This window comes from Lipotes vexillifer, unplaced genomic scaffold (genome assembly GCF_000442215.2).
Source record: "Lipotes vexillifer unplaced genomic scaffold, Lipotes_vexillifer_v1.1 scaffold316, whole genome shotgun sequence".
In the NCBI taxonomy this organism is placed as follows: Eukaryota; Metazoa; Chordata; class Mammalia; order Artiodactyla; family Lipotidae; genus Lipotes; species Lipotes vexillifer.
Window position 1 is genome coordinate 68,789 of NW_006780802.1, and position 16,656 is coordinate 85,444.

The 16,656-nt window shown below is 38.2% G+C and overlaps 1 protein-coding gene across 1 annotated transcript in view; it reads right to left on the reverse strand.

Annotated features, from left to right (window-relative positions):
• ARMC3 (armadillo repeat containing 3) overlaps positions 1-16,656 on the reverse strand; it is a 71,452-nt gene that overhangs the window by 48,933 nt on the left and 5,863 nt on the right. The window contains exons 3-4 of the mRNA XM_007454163.1: positions 9,993-10,110; positions 2,827-2,952 (exon numbers count right to left, since the gene is read on the reverse strand). Of these exons, the coding sequence (XP_007454225.1) occupies positions 2,827-2,952; positions 9,993-10,110 (244 nt within the window). The remainder of the gene's footprint in view (positions 1-2,826; positions 2,953-9,992; positions 10,111-16,656) is intronic.

Genomic DNA, 16,656 nt, shown 5'->3' on the forward strand with positions numbered 1-16,656 from the left:
TGGGCCTCTCACTGCTGTGGCCTCTCCCGTTGCGGAGCACAGGCTCCAGACGTGCAGGCTCAGCGGCCATGGCTCACGGGCCCAGCTGCTCCGCGGCATGTGGGATCCTCCCGGACCGGGGCACAAACCCGCGTACCCTGCATCAGCAGGCAGACTCTCAACCACTGCGCCACCAGGGAAGCCCTGGTTTGATTTTTTTTCACCCACTTCACAGAATCAAAAGAAGGTCCTTATAAATTAATGCAGTATACTTGAGACCCAGGCACTCAGTGGAGACCTTGAAGACAGCAAAGCTCTTCCCATGGTTAAGCTCTGCAGTTGCAGACTGCACTGGTTCTAGCGCTGGTTACCCAGCCAGCCAGCCAGCTTACAGATTGTGGTTTGACAGGTCTAAGGGAGCCATCTCATTTAGCACCCAAATGTGACAGTATTCTTAACATTTGGGGGCCACAGACTCCTTTAGAAACTCATGAAATTCAACTTAAAAACCTACTCAGAAAAATTTGCAAACAAATTCTAGGGTTTCACAGATAATGAACTCGTATATATTAGAAGATGAAAATACAAAATAAAATGAATAACAGAAATAAATAACATAAAAAAGGGAAAAAATCACAGAGACCTAGATATTAAATTGAAAATACAAATGTAAACAGGAAATTATAACTCTCCTTTCTAAATCATTTAGGAGAATCTGACTTAGCATGGACACTAATGTTAAGGATCATAAAAGATTTAGTGAATAGAAGGTCTACTGAACTATGAGTCAGAGAGTAAGGTTGTAATTTAGCTCTCATCTCAGTTTTGCTACTAGCCACCTGCATGATTTTGGGCAAGGAACCCAGTCCTTCGAGGGATCTTTCTTATGTTTAAAATAAGGAGTTGGACTTCCCTGGTGGTGCAGTGGTTAAGAATCCACCTGCCCATGCTGGGGACACGGGTTCGAGCTCTGGTCTGGGAAGATCCCACATGCCGCAGAGCAACCAAGCCCTTGCGCCACAACTACTGAGCCTGCGCTCTAGAGCCTGCGAGCCACAACTACTGAGCCCGCATGCCACAACTACTGAAGCCTGCGTGCCTACAGCACGTGCTCTGCAACAAGAGAAGCCACCGCAATGAGAAGCACACACACCACAACTAAGTGTGGTAGCCCCTGCTCACCACAACTAGAGAAAGCCTGCGTGCAGCAACCAAGACCCAACACAGCCAAAAATAAATTAATTAATTAAAATAAATTAAAATAAATAAAATAAAATAAGGAGTTGCACATGGGGTGTTACAAAGCACCTTTGGTTTTCAAACTCTGTGGTATGCATGCAGAATAAAATGGAAGAAATTTAAATATTTTCCCTGCTTTGGTTATAAATAATTCTATATGGCACATTCAATATGGCAGAATTAGTCTACAGACAACCCCAGAGACAGATTTATGAAGGCCCCACAATACGAATGATTACTACTTTATTTTAACTTCTCTGTGCCTCAGTCACCTCATATGTAAAGGAAATAATAGCACGAACCTCATTAAGCGATTTAATACATAAATACTATGTACAACAGTGCCTGGCACATTGTAAGTACTTTGTAAGTGTTGACTAGTGTTATTGTAATCTACATTGGTGGAATATCCACTGCCCGCTGACTGTCCTCATCCTGCTGTCATTCCCAGAAATACTCCCAGAGCCCCCGCCTTGCAGCACAGCCACCGCTAGAGCTGGAGTTTCCACCAGAAACCCTTCCACTAACTGCAAAGTGCCCCCGCCAACCCCATAACACTGCAGGTACTGTTCACGTGGTCTCCGCAGCTGAGGCTGTGATGGCACAGATGCCAGAGAAGGCTCTCCTTCCCCTCCCTTCCCCCTTCCTCCACTCATAACTGTCTCTGAAGACACCAAGGCCACAGTCCCTGCTGGACACCATGGAATGAGGGGCCCCCACTGCATCACAGAGGGTCCAGGGTATGTGAGCTGGGACAGTGCAGGAAGCTGGAGGAGGAATCTGTGCTTGTGTGCTTGCTAAGACCATGGTAAAAATGAGAAGGTAGGATGATTTTAGCCACGTGCCATGATAGAGACATGTTTATTCCTATGAGCCCATGTTTCATGACAGAATTCAGTCTCCACCAAGAAAGTCATTTTTTATTATAAATAACAAGGCTTTTGTTGTCCAACTCGAAAATCTACCACCATAACATGAAAATGACTTACAAACGGAAAACACGTCCTGTTCACTAGTCAGGGTCTGCCTGTATTGCATGGTTTTAGTCAAACTGATATTCTAATAGAAGTGACAGCATATTTTAAGTAATACTGTTATTCCACCATATTAAATATGTGAAAATATTAAAGCAAGTAATAGGTCTGATTTAAGGAGTAAATACATATCTAAATTTATTTTTGGCAAAATACAACTTGCAGCTTCAAAAAATAAGTGTATCAAAACTTTTTACTCTGGGCTTCAGTTACAATGAAATACACTTGAAGTGTAACTTACACAGGCAAGCATTCAAATTACATTATCCTAACTCAAGAAAAAAACTATTTTAATTTTAAGAGACAATGATTGTTCTCCTAACTTGTAAGACTGGAACATACTACATCACCAACTCTGAGAGTTTTTCCATGGATATATGTGCACATATTTTTATATTTAAAAATATCACTTAAAATATGAAATCATACATTTGTTGCACATTACACTTATTTAACTTTCTTGTTAACATTAAAATCAGCTTAAATAAAATTAAAATGAGTCCCTTAAGGTTAAATTTAAAAGTATAATGCATCATGTGAGATTATTTGATTAGTTTTAAAAGCGGATACTTACTATTAGAAGCCAGAATTCCAAATATCATAGTAGCGTTTCTTCTCACAATTTTGTCTTCGTGGTTGAGCAGCTTAGTTAACGGTTCCACAGCTCCAAGTTCAAGGAGGGTTGCTTTATTTTCTTCACCTGACATCACAGGTAAAATAAAATCAGACATGGATAGAAATCTCATCAAAGTTCTTCTTTGTGTCATTCCAATTTCTTATTTGCCATTTGTCTTTCACATCCTCTGCTTCCACACGTATTTCTCTCAGAATAAACCTTAGAGCTCACGTATCCCGGACTTGCTATTCTCCCTTCCCTGGATGTTTACAAAGCTGGCTTCCTCATTTGGTTCTTAGCTCACACTGAACCTCCTGAGGGGTCTCTTCTGATCACCCTACCTAATGTCATCACTACATCCCAGTCTTTCTGATATCTCTTTATCCTGCTTTATTTCCTTCATACCACTCAACGATCTCCGTGCATTGTTCACTTACACCCGTTACTTAACTTTCCATGAAGACAGATACCCTTTCTGTTCTATTCTCTTATAACCTCATGCCTAACACAGTGCCAGGCATGTAATGGGCACTCAATAATACTTACTTGCATAATTAATTATAAAAATTAACACAGAGTCCCCACTTCAAATTCAAGTGTGGTGGAGTTTAGGGTGCTCATTTTTCACCCTGTGGGTTTGTCTGCAGCCACCATGGAGGCACACACACAAAGCGGAGCCACTGGGGTTACTGGGATTCCTTAGCTGTGGCAAGAAGCCTCAGAACCAGAAGGTCAGTGAAAGCCAGCATCTGGCCTAACTGTAAAAGCAGCTTATCCCTACCCCAATAAGTGGGATATCATTCTGCAAAGTCTGGAATAATATTTAGGTCCTGATTAATTTCAGCTTTTCAATTTCACCAGCTATGAAAATGCATATTTCATTTTCAAAATTAATTTGAGTAAAATAGTCTTTTAAACTTTTTTGCCTCAGTTTTCTTATAAAATTAAAATATTTTATAGGTTCATTCTGATAACTCAGTTCTCTGAACACAGACTGTACCTTCCTATAGCCTGTGGAACTGCCCTGTATCTAAATGATTAAATCTGTCACTTTGATAAGAATATGCTGAAATATGCATTATTGACTATTACAAACGTCCTTCTCAAACCTTCCATAATGTTTGCATTTTATTGGGGTTCTAAAAGTGAATTTCTTAGATGAAAATATTTTGTCAAATAATTTTTTTTTTTTTTTTTTTTGCTGTGCCACACAGCATGTGGGATCTTAGTTCCCTGATCAGGGATGGAACCCTCGCTCCCTACATTGGAAGAATGGAGTCTTAACCACTGGACCGCCAGGGAAGTCCCAAATAAATTTTAATTTAAGGATAAATTTTAGGATACTTAAATAAATGGTGGCTTCATAGAATCAATAGAGAAATATTCCATCTTTTTCAATTTCCTAAAAGAGTTTGTGTATAATTGGTATTATTTCTTCCATAAGTGTATGGCAGAGTTCAGCAGTGAAAACATCTGGACCTAAAGTTTTCTTTGTGAGATTTTTAAATTACAAATTTCCATTTCTGTAATAGATAAGGGGCTATTCAGGCTATCTGTTTTTCTTTAATGAGCTTGGAGAGTTTGTGTCTTAAAATGAATTTGCAACTTAGATGAATTCATCTAAATTGTAGAATTTATTGTCATTAAATTGTTCATAACATTTAGATTATCCTTTTAATATCTATAGGAGCTATAGTGATGCTCTTATTCCTCATATCAATAATTTGTCTTCTTTTTATTTATCAATCTGGCTAGACATTTTCATTTCACTGCTTTTGTCCACTGTTTTTCTGTTTTCTGTTTCATTGATTTTTGCTCAGGTATATATTATATCCTTATTACTAATGCCTGGGTTTAATTAGCTCTTGTTTTTCTATTTTCTTAAAGTGGAAGCTCAGGTCATTGATTTGAGAGATGTTCTTGTTTTCTAACAGGCACTTGGTGCAATAAATTTCTCTCTAAATACTCCTTTAGTAGCATCCTACAAGTTTTTATATGCTGTGTTTTCATTTTTAATTTGGATTTTCCTTCTGATTTCTACTTTCACTCACAGGTTATTTATTTATTAGTTATTATTATTATTTTAATTAATTTATTTATTTTTGGCTATGTTGGGTCTTTGTTGCTGCACGCGGGCTTTCTCTAGTTGTGGTGAGCGGGGTTTACTCTTCATTGCAGTGCACGGACTTCTCGTTGCGGTGGCTTCTCTCATTGTGAAGCACGGGCTCTAGGCGTGCGAGCTTCAGTAGTTGCAGCATGCGGGCTCAGTAGTTGTGGCTCACGGGCTCTAGAGCACAGGCTCAGTAGTTGTGGCACACAGGCTTAGTTGCTCCACAGCATGTGGGATCTTCCTGGACCAGGGATCGAACCCGTGTCCCCTGCATTGGTAGGCAGATTCTCAGCCACTGCACCACCACGGAAGCCCCTACTCACAGGTTATTTAGAAGTGTGTTATTTGCTTTCCGACTATTTAGTGATTGTCCAGAGTTCTTTGTGTTATTGATTTTTAATTTAATTCTAATGTGGAATAGCATGTATTTTGTATGACTGGAATTCTTTTAAATTTATTAAAGCTTGTTTTATGGCCCAGAATATAACCCATTTCAATAAATGTCCTATGTGCACTTGAAAAGAATGTATACTCTGCTGTTCTTGGAGTGTTCTATAAATATAAATTAGGTTAAATTAATTTATATTGCTGTTTAAATCTTCTATATCCTTACAGATTTACTGTCTACTGGTTCTTTCATTTATTGAGAGAAGAGTATCAAAATCCTCAGCTATAATTGTAGATGTCTATTTCTTCTTGCATTTCTAGCTTCATGTAATCTGAAAGTCTGATATTAAGTACATTAATTGTTTAGGATTTTTCATAGCATCTTGATTAATTGACCCCTTTATTATTATTATAAAATGGCCATGTTTATCTCTGGTATCACTCTTTTTTTTTGTCTATTTTTGTGAAATTAATATAGCTACTTCAGCTTTCTTTTGATTAGTGCTAGCATAGAATATCCTTTTTCATCCTTTTACTTTCAAGTTATTTGTGTCATTATATTCTAAGTGCATTTCTTGAACGCATCATGCAGTTTGGTCTTGCCTTTTGTCTAATAAAGCATTCTCTCCCTGTTAATTGATGTATCCAGACCATTTACATTTAATTTGATTATTGACATGGTTAGGTTTAAATATACCATCTTGTTACTTATTTCTTATGTGTTTCATTGCTGTTTTTCTTTTCTTCATTTCTGCCTTCTTTGTATGAATTGAATTTTTTATGACTCCATTTTGTTCCTTTGTTGGCTTATTTGATATCATTGCTTTGTTATTTTTGTGGTTGCATTAGGGTCTGTAGTGTATGTCCTCACAGTCTTCTTTCAAGTGGTAGTATACTACTTCACATATAGTACACTTACAATAGTATACTTCCATTTTTCACCTTTCTACCTTGGTTCTGTTGTCATATATCTTACTTTTACATGTTTCAGACTACACAATATATGATTATTAGTTTTGTTTAAAATGACCAACTTGTGGGCTTCCCTGGTGGCGCGGTGGTTGAGAGTCCACCTGCCGATGCAGGGGACATGGGTTCGTGCCCCAGTCCAGGAAGATCCCACATGCCGCGGAGCGGCTGGGCCCGTGAGCCATGGCCGCTGAGCCTGCACGTCTGGAGCCTGTGCTCCGCAACGGGAGAGGCCACAACAGTGAGAGGCCTGTGTACCACAAAAATAAATAAATAAATAAAACAAAATGATAAAATAAAATAACCAATTTGCTTTTTAAGTGATTTAAATAATAAGCAAAAAAACCTTATATGTTACCATTTCTAGTGTTCTATATTTATTCTTTTGTGTAGATCCATATTTCCATCTGGTGCCATTTTCTTTCTGCCTGAAGGACCTACTTAATATAATTAGTAGTGTGGGTCTGCTTGCAATGAACTATTTCAGTTTTTGAATGTTTGAAAAAGACTTTATTTCACTTATGTTTTTGAAAGATATTTTTGAAGGGTGTAGAAATCTAGGTTGAAAGTTTTGGGGTTTTTTCCGGTACTTTTTTTTTTTTTTTTAACTTTTACTGTAATATAGTTGATTTACAATGTTGTGTTAGTTTCAGGTGCACAGAAAAGTGATTCAGTTTAAAGATATTGCTCCACTGACTTCTTGCTTGCATCATTTGTGATAATAAATCTGTTGTCATCCTTATTTTTGTTGCCCTGAATGTAACATTTTTTTCCTCTGGATGCTTTTAAGATTTTCTCTTTATCAGTCTTTTCAAGAAATTTGATTATAATGTGCCTTGTAGTTCTCTTCATGTTCATTGTGCTTCAGTTTCGTTAAGCTTCTTGGATCTGGGGCCTTCGAGTTTTCATCAAATTGGGGGAAATTTTAACTATTATTTTCTGAAATACTTATTCTGTTCCTCACACCTTTATTCAGAGACTCAAGTTACACCTACATTGGGTCAGTTTTGATTTACAAATTGAATTATATCCTCATTATGCATTGTATTTTCCTGCTTTTTGTCACACCTGGTAATTTTTTACTGGGTGCCAGACATAGTGAATTTTACCTAGTTGGGCAATGGATATTGTTGTTACCTTGAAGTTTGTTCTGGGACACAGTTATCTGGAGAAAGTTTGATCCTTTCAGGCTTGCTTTTAAAATATTTATTTGATAGTACTAGAACAGGGCTCAATCTAGGCCTAATTATTTCTAACTATTGAGGCAAGACCCTTCTGTGTACTTGCACAATTCTCCACGAATCTTGAGGTTTTGCAGTCTGGCTGATGCGAACAGGCACTACTTCTGACCCTGTGTGAGCACTAGGCACTGTTACCTCTGATCCTGTTGGGTGCTTTGTCTGACTTCAAGTAGTCCCCACACATATACATGTGGATCAAGCTGAACACTTGAGTGGGAGCCTTTACAGACCTCCTGAGTTCTCTCTCTGTGCAACTCTTTCCTCTCTGTTACTCTGTCCTGAAAACTTGCTGCCTTCATCTTCCTGGATTTTGAGGTCTATCGTCTCAACTCAGAGAGTCCACCAGGCTCTGCACAGGTTACCCCTTCCTGGGCTATGGCCTGGAAGCTCTCTGAAATCAATAGGCTGGGGCAATCAGAGGGCTAATTTCCTTTGTTTCCTGTTTCTCAATGGCCTGGTATGCAGTGTGTTGCCAACTCTTATTTCATATATTTTTCTGTTTTCTTACTTGTTCTGGTAAGGAGGTTAAATCTGGCCCCTTACTTCATCTTGGCAAGAAGGCAGAGTCCCATCATTTAACTTAAGAAAATATTTCAGAAAATACTGCTAGTACTGAATATCAGACTTACAATATAAAAAGAGATGACATGCAATGACTCTGTGCTATAGATGCATGATCCAATATCTCCCTGAAATTTGACCCAGTATTCTACACAGTCTACTCATGAACCATACCTTCCAGAACCACTCTGGTTTTTATCAGAATTCCCAATGATGACTAGAGTGAGGTGATGGTGATGACTAGCCAGGTGAGTATTTTACCATTTGCTAATTGAATGATTTGTTGTTCTCTCATATAAGTCCCCCAGACAATGTTTTTTTTTTTTAACATCTTTATTGGGGTATAATTGCTTTACAATGGTGTGTTAGTTTCTGCTTTATAACAAAGTGAATCAGTTATACATATACATATGTTCCCATATCTCTTCCCTCTTGCGTCTCCCTCCCTCCCACCCTCCCTATCCCACCCCTCCAGGTGGTCCAAACAATGTTTTAAAGTACCATTTCTTTAAAATCAAATTGCTCCCATTTTAGTTTAAAAAGGTTTTGTTAAAAATACCAACTACACTAAACTCTTCAAATATTTCCAATTTCAATGTTACACTGTATAATAAAAGTCTGATTTTATCACCACTTGGAATGAACTAAAATGTAACTATCTCTTATGTTTGTAAATCCTCTATGAACAAGTCTTTCAATAGAATCTAATTTGTAACATTTACAACATTTTAGTAAACTTTATATTTTACAACAGTTTTAGTTTTACAGAAAAATTTCAAAGATAATACAGATATTTCCCATGTGTCCCACACCCAGTTTCCCCTGTTATTTTACATTTTACATTAGTAGGGACATTTGATGCAGTTATTGAACCAATAATGATATGTTATTACTAATGAAATTCCACATTTTATTCAGATTTCCTTACTGTTAGTTTTTCTTTTTCTGTTCCAGCATCCTATCCAGGATCCCCCATGACATTTAGCCACTGTGTGTCCTTAGCTCCTGTTGGCTGTGAGAGTTTCTCAGACTTTCCTTGTTTTTGATAGCTATGACAGTTTTGAGAGTACTGGTTAGGTAATTGGAGGATGTCCCTGAATTGGAATTTGTTTTATTTTTTTAAAAAATCATATTTAGACTGGGGCTATAGGTTTTGGGGAAAATAACAAAGAAGTGCCATTTTCATTATGTCATGTCAAGGGCATTTATTATCAAATGACTTATCTCTGTTGATGTTGATTTTGATCACCTGGCAGAGGAAGTGTTAGTCAGGTTTCTCTGCTACAAACTTACTCTTTTCCCCCTGTGTCCATCTTGCACTCTTTGGAAAAATGTCACTATGCACAGCACCTAAAGAATAGAAGTTGCATCCCACCTCCTCAAGGGCAGAGTATCTGCATAAATTGGGATCCTTCTGCATTGGAGATTTGTCTTTTCTCTCCCATTTATTTACTTATTCAATCATTTATTTGTATAGACTTATGGATATTTATTTTCTTCTTTAATATAAATTATAGGGCTATAAATCTAATACTTTGTTTATTTTGTTGCTCAAATTATTCCAGCCTTGATCCTTAGGAGCTCTTTCAGCTCCTGTGACATTTACAGTTTTTTAAACTGCAATAAAGCCTTCAAAATGACTCTTCTACCCATTGACTAAATTGCTCCTTAAGACTGGGTTAGGCACATAGGGAGATACATTACTTTCAGGTGATGCATTAAATAATATTCTGATTGTCTGAAAGAATTCATCAGACAGGAAGTAAGTTAAAGACTGGGGAGAAAAGTGCCCATTATGTAGCAAATATTTTTAAGAAACTAATGAAATAGAAAGATAAACTGAAAAAAATCCAAACCTTTTAAAGCAAATCTATAAATGGCTTCACATGCTTTAGCCAAAATTTCTTCTTCTGGAGAATTAAGCATTAACACCACGGTTGCTGCTTTTTTGCTTTCAATTGTTAATGGATCAAACTGAAATTCAAAGAGAAAAATATCAGAGCCACATACAAGCTTTAAAAGCACATAAAACATGAGTGGTGTGTTGAAACTTAAAGAGAGCAAAGTCTTACAAAAAGGATGTGGTCACTGCCCACAAAGTGCACTGTAAAATTTTTATTTAAAAACCATCACAGTTGTCAACATTGGCAGCTTTGGAATTCCTGGAGTATGGAGGGAAGAGCAAAGTATTTTGGAATCCGGCAGGTGTAGTCTCTCATTTTAGCCATGGGGAACCAAACTAGTTACTTAAGCTGTTAGAATTTCAGTTTCCTTCTCTGATAATGGGTATAATAATACCTATTGCAAAGGATTAAGGAGCGGATTAGAGATCATGTATGTAAAGCACTTAGCACATTGTCCGGCACATAATAGATGCTCATTAAATAACATATATTAGTATAATTCTTAGCCAATACACAAGAATCCTTGAGAACCTGTATGTATTAGATGCCCTGACAGTCTCAGTGATCAGTACTTGCTTTCTAACCACTACACCCTCTCTTGAAAAGCAGGAATTACATATGTGAAATAACTAAAAAGCAAAAGATAACAGCATATCACAAAGTGTAAAACTGGATAAAATCTGGAACAGGGGAAAAGGTAATATAGTATAAAGAAAAAGTATACGACTCTAAGAAGTCCTGTATCTTGGTGTGAGATCTTGAGAATTCATGTGGAGCTGAAATGAACAATAACAAATGCATGACCCCCGTGGGTTTTGTTTGGTCAAGGAGAAAACAAATTATTACACTATTTTTCTTCCATTTCCAGAGACCATGGAGGAGGTTCTCCTTATGTTAAAGGGAAAAAAATTGAATTTCAAAGCTTTACCTGGTTCTTTGTGTTGGCCCTTTCTAAATGGACATCTTAATGTGTTTTGAGACATAGCAAAAATTGATGTTCAGTTTGGGGTAGAGGATGGAGAGATAGATTATTCTGAATAAGGAGATATAACTGTGTGAGGTTAAAAGAGTAAAGATAGAGAAGATGGCAGTAAGCAATGACCCGAAAGGACGTGGCTGGGATAAAAATACCTCTTGGAGGGAAAATGACTGTTAGATTTTAGGACAGCATTATCTAATATCAAAATTGAAGCTGTTGTTTGTGCATGTCTAGCTCTGTACTAGAAGCTGAAAGAGTTATCAAAGCCTCAAGGCTCTTAGACTCTTTGGGAGACAAATCTTCAGTAAAAGTCTGCCATATGCACCAGGCTTGCTGCACTTACGGGTTCCAGTGACATGAACCAGTAAGAAAAAATGGCCTCTAGAAGAGCCTAGAGCAATGGCTAGGATGCTGTCTGCAACGCTGACCAAGAGAGCATAAGGGCCTGGAAATCCAGAGAAATTTTAAGGAAGAACTATTAAAAATACCCGGTGATTGAGGCTTGAGAAACATCTTAGATAGGCATTAAAGGCATTAAAGCCCCAGAATGCCAGAGCACTTGGAGTCATCACTAGCTCATCATCACTAACCGCATCTTTTTTAATCTGAAAAATTAGGGAGTTGGATTATATCTCTCAGATCTCTTCTAGATGTAAAATTCTAGGATACTATGAAGTACAAAAACATATGGCAGAGACAATAAATGTTGTGATGCGGAAGGGGGAATTAATTTGAACTGGGATAAATGGAGAAAGGTCCGCGGTGGTGGTAGAATTTTAGATGTGATTTGAAGAATGGATACAATGGGGTAGGCTGAGATGAGGAAGGATATTCAAATGGGGAAAATGACACCAGGAAGGTTTAAAATGGGAATGAATGCTGCATTTATGGTGGATAAAATAGGAGTTTGACTGAATAGAAAATATGTAATAGGAAGCAGAAATATTACTGAAAAATAAGGAAAGATGAGACCTCAGCAAGTGATCTAGACCTTCCCTTCACCAGCCCTCTATTGAGGATAATCAACAGAGTTCAGAGGAAAGGATTGTGTCTCTAGAAATTTATACCTTGCTAAGTTATCATTCATACGTGAAAAAGACATGTTCAGCATTCACAAACTCAACAAGTATATCAACTGTACACGTAAACAAATTACTTGGCAAATACTTAAGCCAAGATTGGGGAGGACAAAATATAAACACAGTAGTGGTGGATCAATAAATTGATAAATTGATATTTAAACTGGATGATAATGATGGTCTGAATCACAGTGTAATTCTTAAGAAGGGATTTCTGAAGTAATGACATAATAAGGGAAAAAGTTAATAATGATTTGGAATTTAAATTCTAGATTTTTTCAACAAAACTCAGGTAAAATTTCATTGATCTTATCATTACCTGAATTACATTATTTGTTAATTGACTGTTTCTGCCACTAGAATGTAAGTCGCCTTGAGGCCTGATCTATATGCCCAGGATGTAAAGGAATACTTGGCATATGGTATGTACTCAATATTTGTCCAGTAAATGAATGACTTTCTTCAGACAAAAGATTATGTTATTTCTCTATCTCCACTACCTAGAACAATACCCAATATATGGAAATCCTCAATAAATGTCTATAAAGGAATATATTAAAGTGCCTCTGGAAACTTCTTTTTTTATACTTGTGGCCTTGAAGTGCCTTAACTGTTGTACTGTCTGTTGATGCCAGCAAAGAAGTTTCCAAATCTGAGGTTCACGGAGCCATCAGTGGGCTCCAGGGACAGCTTGTCTCTCTGAAATTGTGTGCAGAACTTTTGGTGTGCATTCTACAGGGAGAGAGTCCACAGTCACCATCCTACCCTTGTAAGGCCCCCAACCCACCACCAAACCCTTGAGAATCAAAGCCTTAGATCACCTTTTCCACTTAAGTCAGTTTCCCTAGCATCCTGGCTGGTTACCTTTCCTTCCATTTTAGAACTTCCACTTCAGAGACTTCTGATATTTCAGTATTTTTAAAGCTGATTTTACTAGCACGTGAGTGAAAGAACTATGTTGAAGCATAGATTTCTCGTGATCTCCACAGAATGGCTACAGTTCTCAAAGGAGCAGGGTAGGTGGAAATACATTTAAATATCTTTTAATGCTCCTTCAGTGGTTCAGAAAACGCTTCAGTATTTTGCCATATCTTTTGGTCATCCTTAAGAAAAAGGCGATTGGGGGTACCAGAAGCTTAAGAGGAACTTTGAGACCGTGAGAGTTACCACTGTAAGGGCTGTCAAAGGAGGAGAAATACCAGTGTTTGGCAGACAGTGGAGAAACTTGGCATGACATGTGTTTCTCCTACAGAGCCTGCAGCATTATAGTAATTTTTTATTAAAAAGGGTGCCGAGAATAAAATGATAGCTATAACAGAATGCCACATGACTAAATATATAATCCTGTGCTGTAATTACAGATTCCATCTGCTTTCCCATGAAGAACTCATAGTCAGTCACCAACAAGCTGGTTGTGAAATTATAATTTCGTGCTCTGTACTGAATACATGATGAACTAAAATTATTTACAAAGAGAATGAAAGAAAGGGGAAGCGTTTTGGCTAAGCTTTGAGTTTTAAACCCAGTCAATTAGAGAAGCCATAGACTTGTAGAGATGCTTTTCTACCTCTGTTAAGGAAATAAGACTATTTAGGATAAGGCTGCCCAACAGAACTGCAGCGATGAAATGTTCCGATCCTGCATTGTCCAATGTGGCAGGCACAAGCCCCATGTGGCTCCTGAGCACTTGAAGTGTAACTGATGAGACTGAGGAACTGAATTTTTCATTTTATTTTTTATTGTTGGTTTTAATTAATACAATTTTAGTTATTTTAAATGTAAATAATCACATGTGGCCAGTGGCTACTGTATTAGACAGCACAAGTCTAAAGAAACATAAAATTATAAAGCTGTCAGTGAAAAGAGATGAATCATGAGTTGAGTGATTTTTATACTGCCGGTAAGTGCAAATAAAAGGCTTTTTTTTGCAGTACACGAGCCTCTCACCGTTGCGGCCTCTCCCGCCGCGGAGCACAGGCTCCGGACGCGCATGCCCAGCAGCCATGGCTCACGGGCCCAGCCGCCCCGCGACACGTGGGATCCTCCCGGACCGGGGCACGAACCCACGTCCCCTGCATCGGCAAGCAGACCCTCAACCACTGCGCCACCAGGGAAGCCCTAAAGGCTTTTTTGATTTCTGTTGGAATGTGTTTACCAAGTCAGTGGTCTCCGATCACGAGAAGCCAATTGCACAGGAAAAGGGAGACAGATAAACAGAAGGAAGTAGACTGCACCACTCGAGCATGGACTTTTAGTACAGACTCTCTAGACATCACTTAAAATCTGCAAAAGGGTAAAGGTTAAAATGAAAACCGCTAAAATGGCCTTTCATTTGCTTTACAACCTGAATCAAAATAGCAAATCTTTAGAGCAAGGTGAGCAAGCCGATATTTATTCATACAGTTTTGTATATGTACGTTATTTATACATAAATCTGTGATGAGGGAGAAAGATAGGAAAATAAAGTCCCTAAGAGGCTTCATTCCTAGAAAAAAGTCTATGGCAGTTTTGGCAATCTATGACAGGGTTAGAGGTTGAGTTCTGAGGCTGATGAAAAGGGTCCAGAAAAACAAGACCCTGGGGACATCCCACTCTTCCAGGAAACTGGGTTTGGTTGCCCAGCTGAGGGAGCAGTTCCCACTATTGCCCGTTCCTCTGATTCAACACCCACCATGCTATGCACCTAACAGGAAGGCGTTGACCCATTAACATAAATGTTCAGTTGACTTGATACTTAACCACTAAGATTCCAAGGCCAAATCATAGTCTCTTGTGAGTTTAAATACTGTGGATTTACCCACTAAAGTTCAACTGCCTCTGAAACATAAGAGAATAAAATTTCCGTGCTCTTAAACTCGAAGACCTGACCATGAATTGTGATGGCTGTGCTCTAGGCCTCTGGGAACTTCAGTGGCCGGATGGGCTTTCACAGCTGATACCCCTGCCTCCTTGGACAGTTCATGCAAACTTCAACAGTTTTGTACAATGATGGACAGCACCCTCAACTACATCATTAATAATTACATTTACTAAGTTCTTATCTAATGCCTGGCACTGTTCTAAGCATCTTTTACTTCTCTAACCTTGCCCTACTGCTGTGAGTGCGTGTGCAGTGGACATGATTACATCCTCATTGGGGAATACCAAGGTTAGGAGATTTGCCCCAGATCACAGATGCTGGATGATGAGGTGAGGATTCAGACTCTGACAGTATAACCCTGGAGCCCATACTCAGTTACCAAATATCATGCCTTATACCAAACATTGCCTACTAACATTGTTTCTGTTAGTAATTCTTTCGTGCAGTCAGTCCACAGAAAAAGTCTGCCTTTTGTTAAAGCATCACAAACAGCCTTTCAGCCAGACTTGGAAATGATTTGGGAAAGCATAATATAGTTGTGTTGGTTATTCAAGCCATAGCTTCCCCCCATTTAGGCATCTTCTTAGCTAGTGTTCTCCTTATGAGAAGAAACGGAGAACAATAAACCATAAATGCACACATTAGTGTATGCTTTGACAATGAGAATACTAACAAAAGCAAAGGGAGCATTTTGTTTTAACCTTATCACCAAACACTCTTTTTTTCTGTCCCCGTTACCCATTTTAACCAGTAGATGAAAGACTAATAAAAATAAAAATCTTTGGAAACAATTTTTTAGGAGATACATAAGAAGCAAATTGCCATGACTTGACACAGAAAAGTTTATTTTCTCAAGCACTTATATATCCCTCTTTTAAATCTGGTTTTTATTTCTAATTTGTACAACAAACCTTTCACAGACTTTGAAGAGGTATACCTCGGAACAAAGTCCAAGTTCAGATAGTTTAAACTGTGCTACAGTGTTTTGAAGTATTAGAATTTATAAGACAGAACAGCATTTAGATACTTTAATACTACTCTATCAGCTTTATTAACACAAAATTAGAGTAGGGGAAGGATGGAAGGATCCTTGGGATTGTCAGAGAGCAACGGTCACTGTTACACATGCCTTTGGCTGCCCTCAAGACTGCTGTGACCCAAGGAAGCAAAAGCTAGATTTTTGTTAACTTGAGGATCGGAATTGTTTCTCAGTCCTTGATTGTGCTCCTCAAGGACTGGAGTACAGAGGACAACACCAGCAAGACATTATAAAATTATGGAGAGTGTATTAGACAAATATATCTATTGTTTAATAGTTCCTTAATTGTACTTTTAATCAGAAAGTGTTTGTCGTCAAGTACTGTGTTCATGACTCCACTTTCTGGTAGTAATAGGATGTCAATAATACTATTTTGCAGCAAAAAGAAGGGTAATGCAAATAAGATGCAGTGAAAAATTAAGAGAATTTAGAACATTTTAGGGGTATGTCCAAAGGAGAGCAGCCAGACTGATGAACTATATCAGGAGACCACAGTGACCTTCTCTGCAAAGCTTTCCTAGACCTGGGCAGACAGGTCTTCTGTAGCCTCTGTTTCCAGCCGCATTGAAGGATCATACAGAAGTTATATAGGGTGTGTGTGTGTGTGTGTGTGTGTGTGTGTGTGTGTGTGTGTGTGTGTGTGTGTGTGTGTGTGTGTG